A 23,683-nucleotide genomic window follows, 5' to 3' on the forward strand; every position below is an offset into this window, starting at 1 on the left:
ATGATTTTTATTGGTTACAAAGTCTCCAGTCTTGCTAATAATATTATGATTTGTTGCCTACATTTCATATTCAAAGGAAATGCTTATTTTCAGTTAGAAGTAGGTGGTATTAAATGTGTAATTTTTTTTTCATTCAAGTTACCAGACCCTGTGAATTCTATACCTAGAACCCTTGGGGATCTGTGTACTGGAAATTATGAACCACTGTTCTAGTTTATATACCTAGGAGTGGAATTGTCATAAGATATGAACATGTTTATTTTTACTAAACAGTACAAGACAAACTCTTTTACAATTTTATACTATAATCGCAGCATATGAGTTTTTTCTACCAATTTTTTAATTATTGCCCATTTGTTTTAATGAATGTAACCAATAGGAATCAGTTAAAGGGTGGAGGAAATTTATGAGGTGGGCAAAGGCAACAATCCACATGATGGTGTTCCTGCGTGATTTTGTCCAAAGGTCAGGTTCATGCAGATCTGCAGTAGGAAGCAGGAGAAGTGGATCCAGTGCTGTCTCAACTGAGTAGGAGGGCAGTAGCTCTGCATGTAGACTCCATGCTTTTATTGTGGGGACATTCCTGGGTAAGTACTTTTCTTAGTACCGTTACATTCTGAGGCCACTAGATGGTGGTATAGACTACTTTTTCTTCATTAAATTCTCAAATTGTGCTATTTTTCTTATAGTTTTTGAGTTTTGTAACTTAAACTATAGATATTTAGAGTGGAGTTAGTTTACAATTCTTTTTTTTAAAATACAGGATTATGTACTGGAGAGGAAAACTGTAGTAAAGATGAATTACTATCATAACTTTTATTAATTGCTTTATTATTAATATAAGTAAATGGTAATAAAATATTAACTCAGTTTTCAAAATGTTTCTTAACAAGTATCCTGCTCATATCAGTGAATATTATTAAACACCTCTTGTGTGTTGAACATTAGATTGGATGCTCTGGGGAAGGAAAATGACTGGATGCCTCTTCTTCAGCTTGTCGACATGTCTTGATATTTCTGTATTAGCCTTGTTGCTGCCAGTCTTCTTAGTATAAGTTGCAGGAAAGATTTGTGAACAGCTTAATATTAAATATAGTATGAATTTATTTAATGTTTCTGATGATAAATTATTTTTATTACTAAAACACATAAAATGAGTTAAGTATATATTATATCCTTTGTAGATATATTAATTGGCTTTCTTTATGTTTTGCATTTGAAAGTGAATTCTAGTACTGAAGACATTTTAAAACCTCTTATTAATAAATGCAATTATTTCCTAAAATAGGCTTTGCAAGTCTATTGCTTTGAATAATCTTTGTGCCTCACAACTGTAGTTGGGGAGAAATGTTATGAGGGAAGTATTTATGGACTTTTACTGAATGTTTTTTATTTTTATTACTAAATATGGCTGGTTTATTTCCTCAGTATAACTTGAAGCACCTTTTAGCATCATGGAATCAGGATAATTAGTTTATGGCAGATGTTTTTTCAAGAAGTTCCTCTTCCAAGTGAACACCCATTATCCAGTGCTCACCAATGTATTTATCTTCACCTCCACAAGTTGTCATAGATATTTACTAGCTGAGTAATTAATTTAGTTTTTGATCTGTTTTGGCTTTACTTGAGTATCATTGATTGTTTTTGCAGAATCTTTACAATTTTTTGTTTGTTTATTGTCAATATTGTATTAAGGACTGCAGGATTAATTGCAAGGGTCTTGTAGGCTGTGTCCAAACACTGGGGGCTTGTTTTCTCTTCTGTCACTTGTTAGGTCCTTCAGGATGTTGTTGAGGATTTTCCCAAACTCACTTTATGATCTAACTTCAAATGTCCCTCTATCTCTTGTGAAGGTTGACAGACATATAGTTTATGGGAAATCAGTTCTATTCGGATTAAAATCCCCTCTACAAAATATCCCAAGTTGACTTCTCAAGATACCTTAATAGTGCACCCAGAAACAAGCTTACTGTTCAAGATGGTTTTCTTCTTATATAAGGACACCGGGGCACTTGGGTGGTTCAGTCTATTGAGCGTCTGACTCTTGGTTTTGGCTCAGGTCATGATCTCATGGTTTGGGCTTAGGTCATGATCTCGTGGTTTGTGAGTTTGAGCCCAGCAACGGTCTCTGTGCTGACATCCTGGAGCCTGCTTGGGATTCTCTCTCTCTTTCTCTCTCTCTCTGACCCTCCCCTGCTTGTGCTGTCTCTCTCTCAGAAGAAGAAGTAAACTTAAAAAAAGGTGTTTTTTTTTTTAAAGACACTATTGAAAAATACGGTTCCCAATTTTCCTATTTGCTTGGAGTCATCTGAAGCCCCCACTCAGCACAAAATAAAAACTGAAAATAGTGAAAAGTTATAATAACTTTATAGGCTGCCTCAGTATAATTTCTGTCTCATTGTATTTTTCTAATTAACAATTGGTCTTGAGCATGTAAGTATTTTGGAATGAGATATGTTGGTAGATTCATGTTACTAGAGCCTCCTTTATGAGACTCTAATGGGAGCTAGGGCCTCATTTGATTATTTAATCCTCATTTCTATTTAGCTGATCTTTTCATTTTTAGAGGTTTTAGTAAATATTTACTTTAAAAATCAAGTCAAATACCCCATTCCTATCCCTCTTTCAGAGAATGTCAGTGATAACTTTTTCCCAAATAAGAGAGTATCAGATTCTAATGAGTCAGATGTCATATAGGAGCTGTCATGTGTGTTTTGTCTTCTATTGAACTCGTTATTACTCTCTTTCATTTCATTTTGTGACATTGGTATTTTCATTTTACAGATTAAGACAAAAGCAGCAAAAAGAAGCTTAAAGAAGCTGCTAAAGGCTAACAAAATGATCAGTTAGAGGTGGTTCATTTTACTTGCTATCCTGTAATCCTATGTTATAGTATGCTATAACTTAGTTGTTCTTTCATACATTAATATTTAGATGTTTCAGTATGTCCATTTTTAAATTATGCTTCAGTGAGTAGCTCTGTAAATATCTCCTTGGGCATATACCCATAAGTGGAATTAATGAATCAACTTCACACTTTTTGTAGTATCAATATATACTCCTAGTGGCAGTGAGTGTGATTTCTTCTTTTTTCATATTCTTTTTTAAAAAATTAATAATTATTTTAATTTTTATCATTATTCTTTTTTGTTTTTTATTTTGTTCATGTTTATTTATTTTTGAGAGAGACAGAGACAGAATGTGAGTGGGTTAGGGGCAGAGAGAGAGGGAGACACAGAATCCGAAGCAGGCTGCAGACTCTGAGCTGTCAGCACAGAGCCCGATGTGGGGCTCGAACTCACGAGCTGTGAGATCATGACCTGAGCCGAAGTCGGACGCTCAACCGACTGAGCCATCCAGGCGCCCCTCGTTATTATTTTTTAGGTAGACTCCATGCCTAACGTGGGGCATGAACTCATGATCCTGAGATCAAGTCACATGCTCTACCAACCAAGCCAACCAGGAGCCCCTTCTTTCTTCATGTTCTTAATTTTTATAGAAGTTTAATATTTGCTTATCTTTTGGCTGAGAAGTGTCTTATTGATTTAATTTATATTTCTCTGATTTCATGTGTGTTGAAGATTTTTTCATAACTTTATAGGTTGTTTTACTTACTTTTTCTTAGAGGTCGCTGTTTATACCCTTGCCCAATTTTCTGTTTTTTTTCTTATTAATGTGATAGCTTTTTAAAAAATATTCTGGTTACTAACCTTTTTTTGGTTGGATTTGTTACTGATACAGTCTTCCATTTGTGCTATTATTTAATCCTTTTAATGATGCATTTTTGCCATATAGAATTCAAAATTCTAATTTTGAATTATTAATCCTTTGTTTTATGCCTTTGTTTATTTTTTTAAGTTTATTTATTTATTTTGAGAAAGAGAGAGAGAGAGAGAGCATGAGTCTGAATGGGGAGGGGTAGAGAGAGAGAGAGAGAGAGAGAGAGAGAGAGAGAATCCTAAGCAGGCTCCATGCTGTCAGCACAGATCCCCATGTGGGGCTTGAACTCATGAACTGTGAGATCATGACCTGAGCTGAAACTAAGAGTTGATGCTTACCCGACTGGGCCACCCAGGTGCCCCATCCTTTAGTTATTTATTTATTTTGCTCATTTGAGTTACACTTTTCCTATCTCTGTATATAAAGACATTCTCGTATATTTTCCTCTAGATGTTTTACAGTTTTGCTTTTGGTGTTCAATCTATCTAAAATTTATTTTGGTAACAGAATGAGGTGGAGGTTTAATTATTTTTTCAATATTAATAGTCCATTACCAAAGCATAATTTAAAATACTTCATCCATTCCTTACTTACTTGTAATACCAACTGATATCAAGTAACATTTATTGGATATAAATTTTTGTATATGCCCAGGCTATTTCTGAATTCTCTACTCTATTTCATTAATATATTTATCTTTGTCTGAACCAGAATTATGTTATCTGAATTGCTCTAGCTTTATCATCCATCTTGACATTTGGTACAGTAAATATGAGATTTCTTATTTTAACATTGTCTTGGCTACTCTTGGTCTTTACTATTCAATTTGAATTTTGGGTTAACCTTCAGAAATTTTTAAACAATTCCAATTTCATTTTGATTGACATTTACACTAAGTTTTTAGAGAAATTTGGGATGAATTAACATATTATTCTTGAATTTCCTAACATGAACAAAATATAGCTCCCCAATTTGTGGGAAATGTTCTATGTGCTTTAGTCAAGATTTATATTTTTCTTCAAAAATGACTTATCCAGCTTTTATAGATTTATCTGTGGGCACTTTATACTTTTGTTGGTGTTGTGAGATGCTTTTAAGTGTGGCTCAGTACAGTAAGCATCTGACTCTTGATTTCATCTCAGGTCTTGATCTCACAGTTCATGAATTCAAGCCTTACATCTGACTCTGTGCTGGTAGTGTGGAGCCTGCTTGGGATTTTGTCTCCCTCTCTTTTTGCCCCTTCCCCGTTCTCTCTCTCTCTCTCTCTCTCCAAATATATAAAAATAAAACTTAAAAAAAATAAAGTGCGTTTTCTAAACAGCTGTAACTGCTATAAAAAACTTGAATTTTGTAAATTAATTGTGTGTTTAGTAGCCTTGTATAGCCTCAGTTTAAATTTAAGGCTTTTTTTATAGTTTTTTCTCACTTCCTATGTAAACCTTATTTTTGGACAGTTTTGCATTAAAGCTAATCAAGACCCTGAGGACTCAGGAGAAACTTTTGTCCCTCTCTTAACTACCTAGAAGAATCTAAATTGGGAGTCTTTCTCAAAATAAGAATTATTACTGGAGATTCATTTTATGTGAGTGACTCATGTATGGTAGGGCAAACATCTAATTACCAAACATCTGCCTTTTTTTTTTTTTTTTTTGTAAAAAGTAACTACTTTATTATCATTATTATGGAGAAACATTCAATGATGCATGGCTGTTATTTTCACTATATTATTTTTTTATTTATTTTTTAAATTTAGTTTTTTAATTTACATCCAAGTTAGCATATAGTGAAACAATGATTTCAGGAGTAGATTCCTTAATGCCCCTTACCCATTTAGCCCATCCCCCCTCCCACAACCCCTTCAGTAACCCTCTGTTTGTTCTCCATATTTAAGAGTCTCTTATGTTTTGTCCCTCTCCGTTTTTATATTATTTTTGTTTCCCTTCCCTTATGTTCATCTGTTTTGCATCTTAAAGTCCTCATATAAGTGAAGTTATATGATATTTGTCTTTCTCTGACTAATTTTGCTTAGCATAGTACCCTCTAGTTCCATCCATGTAGTTACAAATGCCAAGATTTCATTTTTTTTTTGATTGCCGAGTAATACTCCATTGTATATGTACATATACCACATCTTCTTTATCCATTCATCCATCGATGGACATTTGGGCTCTTTCCATACTTTGGAAAGTTGTTGATCGTGATGCTATAAACAATGGGGTGCATGGGCCCCTTCGAAACAACATACTTGTATCCCTTGGATAAATACTTAGTGCAATTGCTGGGTCGTAGGGTAGTTCTATTTTTAATTTTTTGAGGAACATCCATATTGTTTTCCAGAGTGGCTGCACCAACTTACGATCCCACCAGCAGTGCAAAAGAGATCATCTTTCTCCACATCCTCGCCAAGATCTCTTGTTGCCTGAGTTGTTAATGTTAGCCATCCTGACAGGTGTGTATCTCAGTGTGGTTTTGATTTGTGTTTCCCTGAAGATGAGTGATGTTGAGCATTTTTTCATGTGTCGGTTGGCCATCTGGATGTCTTCTTTGGAGAAGTGGCTATTCATGTCTTTTGCCCATTTCTTCACTGGATTGTTTGTTTTTTGGGTGTTGAGTTTGGTAAGTTCTTCATAGATTTTGGATACTAACCTTTTATCTGATATGTTGTTTGCAAATATCTTCTCCCATTCCATTGGTTGCCTTTTAGTTTTGCTTATTGTTTCCTTTGCTGTGCAGAAGATTTTTATTTTGATGAGGTCCCAATAGTTCATTTTTGCTTTTGTTTCCCTTGCCTCCTGAGACGTGTTGAGTAAGAAATTGTTGTGGCCAAGGTCAAAGAGGTTTTTGCCTGCTTTCTCCTTGAGGATTTTGATGGCTTCCTGTCTTACATTGAGGTCTTTCATCCATTTTGAGTTTATTTTTGTGTATGGTGTAAGAAAGTGGTCCATGTTCATTCTTCTGCATGTTGTTGTCCAATTTTCCCAGCACCATTTGCTGAAGAGACTGTCTATTCCATTGGATATTCTGTCCTGCCTTTTCAAAGGTTAGTTGGCCATACATTTGTGGGTCCATTTCTGGGTTCTCTATTCTCTTGCATTGATCTGAGTGTCTGTTTTTGTGCCAGTACCATACTGTCTTGATGATTACAGCTTTGTAGTATAGCTTGAAGTCCGAGATTGTGATGCCTCCTGCTTTGGTTTTCTTTTTCAAGATTGCTTTGGCTATTCAGGGTCTTTTCTGGTTCCATACAAATTTTAGGATTGTTTGTTCTAGCTCTGTGAAGAATGCTGGTGTTTTTTTGATAGGGGTTGCATTGAATATGTCGATGGCTTTGGGTAGTATCGACATTTTAACAATATTTGTTCTTCCTATCCAGGAGCATGGAATCTTTTTCCATTTTTTTGTGTCTTCTTCAATTTCTTTCATAAGCTTTCTACAGTTTTCAATGTATAGATTTTTCACCTCTTTGGTTAGGTTTATTCCTAGGTATTTTATGAGTTTTGGTGCAATTGTAAGTGGGATCGATTCCTTGATTTCTCTTTCTGTTGCTTCATTATTGGTGTATAGGAATGCAACTGATTTCTGTGCATGATTTTATATCCTGCAACTTTGCTGAATTCATGGATCAGTTCTAGCAGTTTTTTGGTGGAATCTTTTAGGTTTTCCGTATAGAGTATCATGTCATCTGTGAAGAGTGAAAGTTTGACCTCCTCTGGGCCGATTTGGATGCCTTCTACTTCTTTGTGTTGTCTGATTGCTGAGGCTAAGACTTCCAATACTATGTTGAATAACAGTGGCGAGAGTGGACATCCCTGTCTTGTTCCCGACCTTAGGGGGAAAACTCTCAGTTTTTTCCCATTGAGGATGATATTAGAGTTGGGTCTTTCATACATGGCTTTTATGATCTCGAGGTATGATCCTTCTATTCCTACTTTCTTGAGAGTTTTTATCAAGAAAGGACGCTGTATTTTGTCAAATGCTTTCTCTGCACCTATTGAGAGGATCATGTGGTTCTTGTTCTTTCTTTTATTGATGTGATGAATCACATTGATTGTTTTGAGGATATTGAACCAGTCCTGCATCCCAGGTTTAAATCCCACTTGGTAGTGGTGAATAATTTTTTTAATGTATTGTTGGGTCTGGTTGGCTAATATCTTATTGAGGATTTTTGCATCCAAACATCTGCCCTTCTTACTGCTCTGTAAATTTCCCTCTTCCCTTTGAAGCTCCAGGCCCCTATCCCATTCCCTAGGATGGTGTATATACCTAATTTTATTTTTCTGTCTTTGAACCTCTCATATGTGGAGCTCCTATAGGTATGAAATTAAATTTGATTTTCTTATGTTTTCCCCCCTAATTTCCTCTCTTCCTATTTTCTCTTTCCTTTCTTCTTTTTATTTTTCTCTTTCCTTTCCTTCTTTCTTTTCTCTCTCTTCTCTTTTTCCTCTTTCTACTTCTCCCTACCCCCTTCTTCTCCCTTCTCTTCTTCCTCTTCTCTTTCTCTCTCTCTGTATTTGCTGTGTAGGATTTTTGTGCAGTGTCGTTTGTTTGGAACTTTAAAGGAAAAAGGGAAATGTCAGTTACAAGTCTTTGATAAATACCGTTTATCAAGTTAAAGAAGTTTTCTTCTGTTTCTAGTTTGATAAAGTTAAATATGAATGGGGGTGTCTGGGTGGCTTAGTTGGTTAAGCATCTGACTTCAACTCAGGTCATGATCTCACAGATTGTGGGTTTGAGCCCTGCATCAGACTCTGTTAACAGCTTAGAGCCTGGAGCCTGCTTCAGATTCTGTGTCTCCCTCTCTCTACTCCCCCACTCGCTCTCTGTCTCTCAAAAATGAATAAATGTTAAGAAAAATTATAAATGCCTGTTGAATTTGATCAAAAGCTTCTTGCATTTAATAAAATAATTATTTGTTTTTATCCTTTAATTGATATTGTGGTGAATTACATTAAAATATCTTTGAATGTTAAAACATCCTTGCATCTCTGAGATAATCCCTACCTGGGTGTTTAGTATTATTATTTTGTAGTTTATCATATTCTGTTTGCTAGTATTTTATTGATAATTTTTCTATTTACATGTATTAAGTGAGATTGGTTCATAATTTTTTCTGTCTTATACTGTCCTTGTTCATCTTTGGTTTCAGTGTTTTATCAAGCTTATAAAAAGAACTGGAGGACCTTGCAACCCCTTTTTTATATTTTACAAAACAATTTGTGTATGGTAGGGGTTACCTGTTCTTAGAAAATGTATTAGAAGTATCCAGCAAAATTGGGCTTGGCAAAATCTGTTACTACTGATTCAGTCTTCACCTATCTTTAGATTTTTCCATTTCCTCTTTTTATAACTCTTTGGATTCCTAGTGTATTAATTTTTCAATCTTTCTTATTTTCCAATTTATTTAAGACTGTAAATCCCTTCATCTCACCAGTTTTGGTAATCGTATTATCATAAAGTTATAAATATATTGAAATTTCAATCATGACTTTTTTTGATCTATCAATTATTTAAAAGTATGGTTCAAATTTTCCACTTTTAAAAGACATTTTTGGGGTTTCTCTTTTTGATATTGATTTATTTAATTTTATTTATTTCATCTCATCTTTTCTCCTTTCATCTCATTTCCAGTTAGTTAACATACAGTGTTATATTACTTTCGTGTGTACAATACAATGAGTCAACAATTCCATACAATACCATACATACATCACGACCAATGCAGTCCTTAATCCCCATCACCTATTTCATCCATCTCTCACCCACTTCCCCTCTGACAACCATCAGTTTGTCTTTATACTTAAGAGTCTGTTTCTTGGTTTGTCTCTCTCTCTCTCTCTCTCTCTCTCTCACTTTTTTAAAATTTTGCTTATTTGTTTTGTTTCTTAAGTTCCACGTATGAGTGAGATCATATGGTATTTGTATTTCTCTGCCTGACTTATTTTGCTTAGCATTATACTGTCTAGCTTTATCCATGTCAATCATTGTAAACGGCAAGATTTCATTCTTTTTTATGGCTCAATAATATTCTGTTATATATGTGTATATATATGTAAGTATGTGTATATGTATACATGTAGTATGTGTATATATATCATATATGTATATAATATGTACCTATAATTCTATGATAAAGATAGTGTATATGTATCCCTTTGAATTAGTGTTTTTGTATTTGGAGGGTTATATACCCAGTAGTGTGATTACTGGATTATAGGGTAGTTCAATTTTTAATTCTTTGAGGAACCTCTGTACTGTTTTCCAGAGTGACTACACCAGTTTGCATTCCCACCAACAGTGCACAATGGTTCCTTTCTCTCTACATCCTTGCCAATACTTGTTGTTTCTTGTGTTTTTGATTTTAGCCATTCTGACCAGTGTGAGGTGATACCTCATTGTGATTTTTATTTGCATTTCCCTGATGATGAGTGATGTTGAGTGTCTTTTCATTTGTCTGTTGGCCATCTGGATGTCTTCTTTGGAGAAATATCTATTTATGTCTTCTACCCATTTTTAAATTGGATAACTTGTTTTTTGGATGTTGAGTTATATAGGTTCTTTATATATTTTGGATACTAACTCTTTATTGGATGTGTCATTTGCAAGTATCTTCTCCCATTCAGTAGGTTGTCTTTTCATTTTGTTGATGGTTTTCTTCACTGTGCAGAAGCTTTTCATTTTGATGTAGTCCCAATATTTATTGTTGCTTTTGTTTCCCTTATCTCAGGATATCTATCTAGAAAGATATTGTTACAGCCAGTGTCAGAGAAATTACTGCCTAAGCTCTCTTCTAGAATTTTTTTGGTTTCCCATCTCACATATAGATCTTTAATGTATTTTGAGTTTATTTTTGTGTATGGTGTAAAAAAAGTGGTCCAGTTTAATTCTTTTGCATGTAGCTGTCCAGTTTCCCAACGCCATTTTTTGAAGAAGCTGTCTTTTTCCCACTGCATATTAATTGTCTGGTTTTTGTTGAGACTTGGATCTTTTTCATTCATTTTTTTTTTTAACGTTTATTTATTTTTGAGACAGAGAGAGACAGAGCATGAACAGGGGAGGGTCAGAGAGAGAGTGAGACACAGAATCGGAAATAGGCTCCAGGCTCTGAGCTGTCAGCACAGAGCCTGATGCAGGGCTTGAACTCATGGACCGTGAGATCATGACCTGAGCCGAAGTCGGCGGCTTAACCGACTGAGCCACCCAGGCGCCCCGACTTGCATCTTTTTCTAATCATCAAGAGCTCTATAAGCATTTTATATTTTATTATATATTCTCTACTGTTTGAATGCAGAGTGATAGACATACATGTTTGCCATAATTTTTTAAAGTGTTTGTTTAACTTAGCATAATCTCTACTTAGTAGCTTTACAATCCTCCTGAATAATACCAAGGACCTTAAACTATTGATCTCTTATTTCTTTTTTTTTTAATTTTAATGTTTATTTTTGAGAGAGAGAGAGAGAGAGAGAGAGAGAGAGAGACAGAGCATGAGCAGGGGAGAGACAGGCAGAGAGAGAGGACACAGAGTCAGCAGCAGGCTCCAGGCTCTGAGCAGTCAGCACAGAGCCCAATGCTGGGCCCAAACTCACAAACCGCGAGATCATGACCTGAGCTGAAGTCGGATGCTCAGCCGATGGAGCCACCCAGTTGCCCCTCTTATTTCTAATTCTTCTGTTATCTTCCATATTTTTTATGTCTAAGATTTCACTTTTGCCTTGTTTTTAAGACCCCCAGTTGCAAGTGCTGTCTCTTGCTCTCTTTTCCTTCTCTCTTACTATCTTTTATAGTGACAGTTTATTCGCTCACATATTTATCAATGTATTTATTTGCTGTTTTTTCATTCCATTGTTTTCATCTAGGAAAAATTTCTTTCTTATCTGAAAGGGAAAGGGGAAAAATCTCTTAGTTTTTTCTAAAACTGTATTTTTGCCTCTTGAAAGTTAGTTTAATTTAGTACACAATTCTATATTTTCAGTTACTTTGTTTGAACAATTTGAAGATTTATTTCATTGACTTTGGGCCTCTATTCTCACTGATGTCATTTTTAGTCTATTCTTAACTTTGAAGCATTTGAGAAAAGTAAATGTTTTGTGATGTTAAGATATAACAAGATCATTATTAAGAACAGACTGTTTCATTTTAGAATAACTTTAATACGTATTCTTTGTGGAAAGCATCATGACATTCTTAGACCAACTTTATAGTTCCTTTCAGGCACTCATTTTACCATTATATTATGCTTAATTGTAAACATGCTTATACCTTTATTATATATTAATTTTAAAAGTGATTTCCTTTCTAGTAAATGTCACACATTTTTAAAATACTAAATTCAAAACCACTTTTTATAAGTATTAGATTTTGAATTTTAAGTGCACCTGCTGAGTAATATTGTAAAAATCTAAACTATTACACAAAGGAACAAAAGAACAGAGAGGAAGATATCTTGTGCAGCATCTATACAGAGAACCTTATTCTGGGAATATAATTTTCCTTTTTATACTGGAAAAAGAAAGCAGCACATTTTGGTTTTCCTAATTTGACATCTTAGAAGAAACTTACGGCAAATGATAATGTCATACCTACTGAAACATAATGTGTTTTATACACTCTATACATCACAGTTATTCTTAGGACTTCTAATGATTTCACCATTGTAGTAAGACAAGTAGTTTTAAAATGTAAAATTTCCTAAGCTAGTTTAAACCTAAGAAATAAGTACTCCCTTAAAATCTATTTTGCCTTGTGCCTTTATATAATTATTTTGGTATTTGTCTGTTTTTCACTGGACGTTTTCAATTTTTTTGGCTTATGTCTCTGAATTTTAATCTGCTGTATGAAAACTTCAGGGCATTAAACCCAAAGATACCTAATTCACAAGCATTTGTTTCTTTATGAAGACATACTTTCATACTGAACCAAGATCAGTATGATACATAGTGCTTATAATTGTTCTGACTGATTTGCTTCAATAGTTTCTTTCATTTGTTTGGTCACTGACTTGTGCACTTACACTATCTTTCAAAATGCTATGAAATTTAAACATTTGTTGAGAAGCATAACATTTATTTTCAGTAGTCCTTGTACCGCTAAAACCAATAGCATTTATTACATCGAGTAATGTCTCATTTTCCATTATTAAATAATGTTATGCATTACAACATACACATTAACATTTATATTCAGTAGTTACCAGAATCATTATATAATACAACCACTATTAATGTATGTTATCTTTAACATATAGTGCCTCACATTTATAATCATTGTTTGTCTCACATGTGGTATGAATATGAACAGCGTAGAAAAGAAATAGTCATTGTTTGAATGAACTTCAACTTCTTAATAAAAAAAAATGCCCTGGGAAATGTGAGTGATTATGTAACTTGATCACTTTAAGAATAGCAATGTTATAAGATATATAGGTGATTATCATGTGAATATATAGGAATGGCATTTAAAACTTTATGGTCTTAATCATATTGAAAAGGTGGAATTGCAGAATAAATGGTGTAGAAATAACTAAATTTCTTTTGCTAAGGTCTATGTAATCTGACATTCCTGGGGAATTAGTAGTCTCCTAAGAAATAGCCAAAAACACATGAAGGAATATGGCAATACCACATCATGCCCAAAATGTTTGCTGTTTGCTTTTTCCTAATTACCTTAGAGGTTGATTCTGGTAAATCTTCTGGTATATATTTTTTCTTTCCTTTCTTTTTCCTTCTCCTTGCATCCATACCCCAGGAATAGCAACTGAAATCCTGACAAGACTTCAGTATAGGAAATTAAATTTCACAGGGACCATTAAAATTTATTTTTAATTTCTCTCTTGGAATAGTTGTAAGTAACCTATTAAAAAGTTTTGCCTTTTTCAAGTAGTGGAAATTTTCCCTAAATTAATTTTAAGGGAATTTATAATGACAGTATTTTTTTTATCCAGTTTCTACCCTTCCCTTATTCATTGGTACATTTACTCAACAGCTATATTCTGACAGACTTTGTATAATTTTTTCAAACATTGAATTATGAAAAATTTCAAACAAAGCAAAACAAATAATTTTACTTTGAACATCATACATTTACTAACTAGATTTTACCACCAACACTTCATTAGATTTGCTTATATCTATGTGTCTATTTATCTGTCTATTCCTCCATTAAATCCATTTCATTTTTGGGTGTATTTCAAAATAAACTGAAGACACCTACCCTTTTACCTACCCTTTTCTCTAAATACTTCAGCACGTGTATCATTAGCTAGAGTTTAAAACTATATTTGTTCACAGTTCTCTCTTAATTTAAAATTTACATACATTAAAATCACAAATCTTAACATAATATTCATAGTTTTAACAAATGCACGCCTATGTCACTCAAATTCCTATCAAGGCATAGAATATAAACGTAACCTTAGAAAAGTTCCCTCATGCCCTGACCCAGTAGATACTTGCTTTAATCCCCTGACCACACAGACGGCCACTGTTCTGATTTTAAAAATACCACTGATTAATTTTTATCTGTTTTAGAAATTCAGTATGTACTTTTCTAAAAATAACACTCAGGCTGCTGTGCAGAGAATAGATTGTAGGAGAACAAAAGTAGAACAGGGATGTGATTTGGAAAGCCATAGTATCTTAAGTGAGATGACGGTAGTTTGAACTAGAGTGCTAACAATAGATTTGGTCAGATTCAGAGTAAATTTTATAGAGTTGGTAGGATTTGGTGGTGAATTGTATGTGGGTATGGCATTGCTGGTGCCTGAGATGGAGAAGATGAAGAGAAATAGTTTGGGGATCGGGAAAGTCAAGGTTTCTGTTTTGGAAAGAAATTCCTATTGTATTAGATCTCAGGACATATATAGGAGTCACTGTTCTATAAATCAGTATCTTTTAATTTTTGTCATTGTCAAGCTATAAGCTCAATAAACTAAGTAAGAGATTATATGTATGTATAACAGTTACATAGACTTTGCTTGATGTGTTACAGTCAAACTTCTGATGCCTAAAATTAACAAAACCATACATGACAGAGGGAATATTATTTTAACCAGGATTATTGCTAGCTGTATGTATCACATGTAACAGTCATACTGCCCATATTGTATAAAAAGAAAATTGTTTTAAAAACTAATAGACTTTATGCAAAAAGCAAATTCCAAAGTACTTAATCTATTTATTAAAGACCACTCTGTTAATATTTGTAGGATTATTAAGACAAATAATTCACAGGTTCTGCTTTTAATGACCTTTCAATAAAACAACCAATATATTGTGTAGTTAATCAAAGGGAATACATCTCCGCATGATAAATACCCCAAAGTTTAAGTAGATTGCTATAGGAATTTAACTTGGTGGAAGAAGAAGTGGAGTCTTGTTAGCATGATAATAAAAGGCTTTCAGTCAGAGGAGACTTTTTTTGTCTTTGAATTTTTATAGATAGGTTAAAATGAGGGCAATTTCAGATGGAGAGAATGGCATCAGCAAAGATGCAGAGGCAGCAGTCATGAGGATTAGCTAGGCAATGGCAAATCAGCTTGTTCACTTTCATCATAAGATGGTGATCACACATTCATTCGTTCATGAATCTATAAATGTCAAATAAATGCCTCTTCCTCTAGTCACCAAGGCCCTAAAATAAATATTACTTGTATCTTGCCCTCAGGGAACCCAAAGTCTATTAGAAGAGGCAGACATGTATGGGAAAGGCTAAGGGGAGTGTGTCTCTTATTCACTGCATGGTATTAGCCAAGCACTGAATAAGGCTTTTTTTTTTTTTCTTATTCAATACTCATAAAACCTTCCACTGTTTAGGGACTGAAGTCTACATTTTATGTCAGGACAAGTGGAGACTCTGATACAATTTATAATCTTAGTAAATTGGAGAATTGGGAGTTTGTAATAGCCCTGGATTTGTTTTGTTTTGTTTTGTTTTATTTTTTAACTGTGTCACATCAAATAAATAAAATACGCTGTAACAAGAAGTTTAATAGATGTGCATTTAAAAATGGAAGAGGAAGGGGAAGAAACAGTTTCTTCCTGGAGAAGCTGATGAAGTGGAGAAAAAGTGATGTTTGTGAAATGTGATGAAAATAAGAGGTGACATAAGTAGTACAAAAATTCTTGAGAATTTTAACAATGGTTTCCACAAAACTTAGACCCCGGTTTCTTCTTACAAAACCCATCATTTCTCAAACCCCTTGCCCTTGGAAGAGAGACTCCATCTTACTTGAAAGAGGCTATTGTGATCAAGGAAGGGTGAGATGGGGGGAAAGACAGGGAGAAAACAGCAGGAAGACTGGATATTGGGAAATGAGAGAAGGAGATACTCCAGAGCAGTTGTGGGCTGTAATGCAAATGGAGATTTTGCTGTGGTATTGCAGGTTTTTAAGAAACTCAAATGGGGTGCTTCTGGGTGGCTCAGTCAGTCAAGCATCAGACTTCAGCTCAGTTCATGATCTCACAGTCAGTGAGTTTGAGCCCAGTGTTGGGCTCTGTGCTGACAGCTCAGAGCCTGGATCCTGCTTCAAATTCTGTGTCTCCCTTTCTCTCTGTCCTTCCCCCACTCGCGTTCTGTTTTTCTCTCTCTCTCTCTCAAAAATAAATGAGCATGTTAAAAAATTTAAAAAATCATAAAAAGAACCTCAAAGAGGGGATGTTAAGAGTACTTTTGATTGTTGGATTCTGTTTCTTTGTAAACAATGTACTATATGGATTCCAGTTCCGTAAGGGCTATAATAAGCTTCTAATACTAATAATAAGGCAGGTAATGGGTTGAATTCTTTCCTTCTTTGGCTTTTTATTGAAAATGTCTGGGGTGCCTGGGTGATATCCAACTTCGGCACAGGGCATGATCTCATGGTTCATGAGTTCAAGCCCCGTGTCAGGCTCTGTGCTGATAGCTCAGAGCCTGGAGCCTGCTTCAGATTCTGTGTCTTCCTCTCTCTGCCCCTCCCGTACTCATACTCTGTCTCTCAAAAATAAATAAACATTAAAGAAAATAAAAAAAAGAGATAGTATTTTGGTATATTTTCACAGACCGAACATATCACTCAAGGTGCTTGTTTATTGGACTTCAGTGTTTCTAAATTATTGCTGGTGAGGAAGCACTGGTTTTTAAAAACTTCCTGAAGTTCTTTACTATAGCTCTAAGAGTGGAAGCTGCAGTCTGCTTTTGGAAGCTCACACTCCATTTTGAGCAAGACCATGCTGAGGAGTGCTTTGAGTTAGGTATCCATTCATTTTTATTGAGAGAGGTGCTGATTCTTATGGAAGAAGGAAATGAATAGACACTGTCATGTTGTATCAGGACAGAAGCTAAAGAGGAAAATGGACATTAGAGGGCCCATGTAAAGGGGGATGGCTAGTAGATACCAAGAACAGTAATATTTAATACTGATTTATTTTCCTTAGTGATATTAGTCCCCTTTTTGTTATATTCAAGCCTAAATAAAGGTGTTAAACATTGTGGTTTTTTGAATGTGGATATTTAGGAGACTTATGTTTATTCTTTGTGGGCAAAATATACTGTTGAGAGCTTGACACAGAGACATATAAGATTACCAGGGAAGAATGATAGAAAAATGTATTTTGTTTATTTTTTTAATGTTTATTTGTTTTTGAGAGAGTGCAAGTAGAGGAGGGGCAGAGAGAGAGCGAGAGGGGCACAGAGGATCAAAAGTGGGCTCTTTGTTGACAGCAGCAAGCCCGATACAGGGCTTGAAATAATGAACTGTGAGATCATGACTTGAGCCAAGGTTGGACACCTAACAAACTGAGCCACCCAGGTACCCCTAGCAAAGTTTAGAATAGTCTGGCATAAAATCAAAACCAGAAACTAAGAAAATAGAAATAGTCCTCAGAAATAATTGGGGAGGTGACTGGAATGTCTGTAGGCACACAAAATAGAAATTAGATTACTTAGTTGTTAAAGGAAGGAGAGCCCCTGAAGGCTGGAGAACTTGGGGCCACTTAGGTAATATATCCTCATGTATTTTACCTCAAAAATATAAGTGGAGAAGTGGGTACAAAGAAATATTTTAGTTGTGACTATGTAATTGTTAAGTGATGGAAATCCAACTCATAAGTTTTTTATAAAAAGGTAATTTATTGATTCATGTAACTAAAAAGAATTATTGTGAACTGACTTTAGACACAGCTGGATCAAGGAGTTAAAATAACAGGATCACACACACTCTTCTTCCTTCTGTCAACACCTCTTTGCCTCTCAGATAGGCTCCCTGCACTTATTGATAAAGATTGGCTCCAGGCTTACACTTTATCAGTTTAAAAACCTTAGCAGTAAGAGTGCCTCTTTTCTTAGTCTGAGACAGCATTCTTGGGTTGAGTTTGATTAGCCTGGCAGAACTCATCTCCTATACTGAATGAATCACTGTAACCAGAGGGATTTGCTTTAATTGCCTAGCCCTTTGTTTCCAATGGTACCACTGTTTTCAGAGATCAGCCCCCTCCAGCACACATGGACTCAGAGGGAGGCACTGTTGAATGTAAAAAGAAAAGGTACAAAAAAAAAAAAAAAAAGAAAAGGTACAGTCTTTTACCAGAAGAGGGGATACTAGACAACAAAACAATAGATGTTCAGTTTAAACTGAGAAAGGAGACCAGGAAAACAGAAGGAAAGTAGAGTAACAAAACAGATGGAGAAGGGGAAAGGAAAAGAAGGAGGAAATGGGGAAGAGAAGAGAGATAAAAACATGGAAGAGAGAGAAGAAAGCAGAGAAGAGGGAGATTTATCTTGAGGAAAAGCCATGTGCCCTGTATGGAACCAAATGGCAGAGCTACATACAACTAGAAACTGCAGACTAGACATTATTCAGAAGGCTTACATGAGACTTCTGTGTTGAAAAGAATATAAGTCCTATATTTGGACTTACTAGGAGATAAGTTCTCTTAATACTGGGTTCTCTGACTTCCTCTGTGAACACAAAAGATCTGATCCGGTCTCAACATGGAGGGTATCACATGCCTCAAGACCTCTTATATTTTCCATAGATGCAGGTGTCTGCTCAAGACTTTCTTCACAGCCTCTTTCACCTCTTTATTCCTCAAGCTGTAGATGATGGGATTCAACATCGGGGTTACCACTCCATAAGACAGTCCAATGATTTCATCAGATTCTTTTGTGTCCTTTGACTTGGGCTTCATGTACATAAAAAGGGCTGAACCATAGAACAGGATAACCACAGTCAGGTGGGCAGAACAGGTAGAAAAAGCTTTCTTTCTCCCTTCAGCAGAATTAATTCTCAGGATGGAAGAGAGGATAAAAACATAGGAAATGAGAATTAACAGCAGAGGAATCACCAGTAAAACAATATTTGCCACTGTCATGATAAGCACATTGATGGTGATATCTGAACATATGAGTTTAAGAAGAGCCAGGATCTCACAGGTAATATGATCAATGACATTATTCCCACAGAAAGGCAATACCATTGTCAGGACTGTTTGCACTAAGGAGTTTAGGCAGCCTATGATCCAGGACCAAGCAGCCATGTGCACATAAAGCACCCTGTTCATGATGATGGGGTACCTCAGTGGGTTGCAGATGGCCACATACCTATCATAGGCCATCACAGCCAGGAGGATACACTCAGTGGAGCCCAACCCAAGGGAGACAACCATCTGCAGAGCACAGCCAATGAAGGAGATAGATTTTCTCTCAGACTTAAATATGACAAGCATCGGGGGAATGGATGATGATGTGTAGCAGATGTCCAAGAATGAGAGGTTCCCAAGGAAGAAGTACACGGGGGTGTGGAGGCGAGAATCAAATGTGCTGATGACAATGAGGAGGCTATTTCCCAGCAGAATTATCACATACATGATGAGGCAGAGCACAAACAGAAAAAGCTGGAGCTCTGGGTATTTGGAAAGTCCCACCAGAAAGAATTTGGTCACGGTTGAATCATTCCCCATCCTCATGTGTCCATGTCACATTTAGAAAAGGACAAGACTCAGGGAAATTTAAATTTTTAATGTTGATCTTTAGTACACCTTCACTTCCAGTATTGTATTTGTTTCTTGAAACACTCCTAGGAAGCAAAAGATGAGGGACATGGTATAAATTTTATTGATGATGGATGGTAGTAAGGCTTTGAGAAATCCAGAACATCTGAGGACTACACAGCAGCATTGTCAAGGCTACTAATACTTCAAGAGTTTTACTGGGAAGTGCCAAATAAAATTTAGGACAAACTACTTTTAAATGTAGATATATAGGGATGTCTTTGTTAATAGAAAATTTTAAATTAAAGCTGTTTTCTGATGAAGCAGGTCTCTATTTAAAAGATTATTTAGATCTAGCACCATATCATTTAACCTGAATATAAGTTCAGTAAACTATTCATTTTAGTAAACTATTCATTTTTACTATGAGATAGCTCATAGTAAACTGGAAAAAAAACAATAATTATTTGTCAAGTTCTTCAATTTGACTTGAATAAAATCTGTTAGGTACCTAGAACAGCGGGTAGTTCCAACATTGCATGTATATGATATAATCATATTTATTCTATGTAATATAATAATATTAGGTGTATATTTACATATATATACAAAGATGAAGGAAGCTTTCTCTCTGTTCAAAAATAGTCCCAGAATCCGGTGGGGGGAGCATTTCTTAGAATTTAGGTCAAAACAAGAGAGAACAGAAAAAATAACGTTACCAGGAACATCAAATCAACCCATCAGGTAGGCCTATCTGAACTTCTTCATTTACCTTTGCTTTCACTTTTTCCATTTCCTCTTCAAATATGGTATCAAGGGAGGGTTTGTTTCTTCATGATCTTCATCAGCAACCCCACAAAAAACATTTTACTAGGAAAATATAATCTTTGTAAAACAATGTGTGTGCTATGCAACACAACTTTAAGAAAAGTCCTCCAGCTCTTCCTCCAATCATATTGTTACCCCTTGATTCTTCTAATATAGAAATTATGGAGGTACTACTGATACCCCACATGCTCTGCAATGGCCATGCTATTTCTTTCAGTCTCCCCATAATACTACACTCTTTCTTCCTTATGCATTTGTACATGTTTTCTTAAGCTAGAAGGGAACCTCCTAACTTAGACATCACCTTTTCTAGGAAAACAATCTCATCTCTTTTTGTGAGGAGGATACTCCTTTTATGTATTGTCACAGCATTCTATACTTAACATCTCTCATAGAATGCTTCATTTATTTATCTATACAACTCAAACTCTGCCTTATGTACTGTGGTAGGTAATAGAGATCCCATTGTGAGAACTTGTTTTCCAAAATGGAAGCTGGATGCAGAATGCTTATGACAGTTATTTTAAGCTTTTAAGAAACAGTTTCTGTGCTATATGACATGTTTCAATATGAAAAAATATATGGAACATTTTACAAAAACATTTTATCAAACTGAAATAGCCTGTTCTATCAAGGATAGAACAAAACTCTGGATCAATATTACTTATGCATATATATAATAATAGTAAATAAAGCACATCCAAACCCTATACTAAAGTGATATAATTTATTTCATGAATTAATGAAATTCCAAATTAATAATTGAAAATCTATCAATAAAACACACTAAAGAAGCAGGCAAAAAAACAAAACATACTGTCATCTAACAAGATGCCAAAAAAGCATTTGATAACATACAATACTCATTCTCAGTAAATCCCTTAGATATAGATATGAGAAGATACATAATTAAGATAATAAAGATCATCTCTATCAAATCATTGGGCCACATAATTCAGAATGGTAAAACTCTGGAGTATATTTGTAAAAGTAGTCAAAGATTTGTACTGGCACTATTATTATTATTTAACTTTTTTTTTTCTTCTGAATGATCCACCCAGTAGAATAGAGTAGGAGAAATAAATGACATTTCATGTCCTTTCATGATTCCAGTTTGGTTAGAATTTGAACAGTTGTAGCAAGTTTTTCTTTTAGGTTGCTGGAAGTCTGGTTTTTGTTGATTGTGGATCATTCTGTATTTGTAAGATAACATACCTTCATGTGTTGTACAACCAACTCTTGGAGAACAGCAAAGGGAAAGAAAAATGCTCATGGTGTAATGTTACATTATAATAGGAAATTTCATAACAATATAAGTGATCATATTTTGTATACGTGTGGCTGAAAAAGCAGCCACAGCAAAATATTAGTTTTCTCTGAAATGCAGTATTTGGAAACATTATTAATATTCTTAATTTTTCTTAATTTTTCTAAATTTTTCCTCATTCTCCAAATTTTCAAAACATGAAGAATATATATTTTATGACTGTAAAAATCAGAAGTATTTAAAAATCCTCAACAATATACTAGCAAAAGAAATCCAGCAATACATTAAAAAAATCATTCACTGCCATCAAGTGGAATTTATTCCCAGGATGCAAGGGTGTTTCAATATTCACAAAACAATCAATGCTTTATATCCCATAAATATTAGAAAGGATAAAAACCATATGATCATTTCAATAGACACAGAAAAAGCATTTGACACAGTACCACCATTCATGATAAATACCCTCAACAAAGTAGGTTTAGAGGGAAAATCCCTTAACTTAATAAAGGCCTTATATGAAAAACCTACAACTAGCATCATTCTCAATGGGGAAAAGAGAGCTTTTCCCCTAAGGTCAGGAACAAGAAGGTTGTCCACTCTCTCCACATTTATTCGACATAGTACTGGAAGTCCTCACTACAGCAATTAGACAACCAAAAATAAAAGGCATCCAAATTGGTAAAGAAGAAGTAAAACTTTCACTCTTTGCAGATGACATAATACTATATACAGAAAACCCTAAAAGACTACATGAACAACTACTAGAACTGAAAAGTGAATTCAGTAAAGTCAGAGGATACAAAATCAATGTACAGAAATCTGTTGCATTAAAAAAATTGTTTATTTTGATAGAGAGAGAGAGCATGAGCAGGGTAGGGGCAGAGAGAGAGGGGGAGGGAGAGAATCCCAAGAAGGCTCCATGCTGCCAGTGCAGATCCTGACACGAGGCTCAATCTCATGGACTCTGAGATCATAACCTAAGCCAAAATCAAGAGTTGGACACTTAACTGAGTCACCCAGTCTCCCCTGTTGCATTTCTATACACTAATAATGAAGCACCGAAAAGAGAAATTAATAAAACAATCCCATTTACAATTGCACCGAAAATAATAAAGTACTTAGGAAGAACTTAACCAAAGAGGTGAGAGACCTCTACTCTGAAAACTATAAAACACTGATGAAAGAAATTAAGGATGGCACAAAGAAATGGAAAGACATTCAATGCTCATGGGTTGGAAGAACAAATATTGTTAAAATGTGCATGCTTCCCAAAGCAATCGACAGATTTAAGGCAATCCCTATAAAAATACCAACAGCATTATTCACAGAACTGGAATAAACAACCTTAAAATTTGTATGGAATCACAAAAGACCCTGAATAATCAAAGCAATGTTGAAAAACAAAACTGGAAGCATCACAGTTCCAGACTTAAGGTTATACTACAAAGTTCTAGTCATCAAAACAGTATGGTATTGGCACAAAAATAGATCAGTGGAACAGAATAGAAAACCCAGAAATCTGCATTTATATGGCGAATTGATCTTTGACAAAGGGGGAAAGAATATGCAGTGGGAAAAAGACAGTCTCTTCAACAAATGGTGTTGGGAAAACTGGTCGGCTACATGCAGAAGAATGAAATTGGACCACTTTTTTACGCTATACGTGGAAATAACCTCAAAATTGATTAAAGATTTAAATGTGATACAGGAAACCATAAAAATTCTGGAAGAGAGCACAGGCAGTAATTTCTCTGTCATCGACTGTAATAACATTTTTCTAGATATGTCTCCTGAGGCAAGGGAAATAAAAGCAAAAATAAACTACAGCAAAATAGAAAGCTTCTGCCCAGTGAAGGAAACAATCAAGATTAAAGGCAGCCTACAGTGTGGGAGAAAATATTTG

The 23,683-nt window shown here is 34.9% G+C and overlaps 2 protein-coding genes across 3 annotated transcripts in view; one reads left to right on the forward strand and one right to left on the reverse strand.

Annotated features, from left to right (window-relative positions):
- The window catches only part of LOC131491562 (olfactory receptor 13C9), a 244,472-nt gene that overhangs the window by 49,214 nt on the left and 171,575 nt on the right, over positions 1 to 23,683 (forward strand). For both annotated transcript variants that reach the window (XM_058694694.1, XM_058694695.1), the window contains exon 2: positions 466 to 587. The gene's annotated coding sequence lies outside the window, so the exon portion shown is untranslated. The remainder of the gene's footprint in view (positions 1 to 465; positions 588 to 23,683) is intronic.
- LOC131491564 (olfactory receptor 13D1) lies at positions 18,714 to 19,724 on the reverse strand. Its single transcript, XM_058694699.1, has one exon. It carries the CDS (start codon positions 19,656 to 19,658, stop codon positions 18,714 to 18,716), a length of 945 nt encoding a protein of 314 aa, XP_058550682.1. The 5' UTR covers positions 19,659 to 19,724.

The sequence above is a fragment of the Neofelis nebulosa genome, chromosome 12 (assembly GCF_028018385.1).
Source record: "Neofelis nebulosa isolate mNeoNeb1 chromosome 12, mNeoNeb1.pri, whole genome shotgun sequence".
NCBI classification, from domain to species: domain Eukaryota; kingdom Metazoa; phylum Chordata; class Mammalia; order Carnivora; family Felidae; genus Neofelis; species Neofelis nebulosa.

Excerpts from the sequence above, each read along its gene's own strand:
- LOC131491564 (XM_058694699.1), bottom strand. The coding sequence starts at position 19,658 with ATGAGGATGGGGAATGATTCAACCGTGACCAAATTCTTTCTGGTGGGA.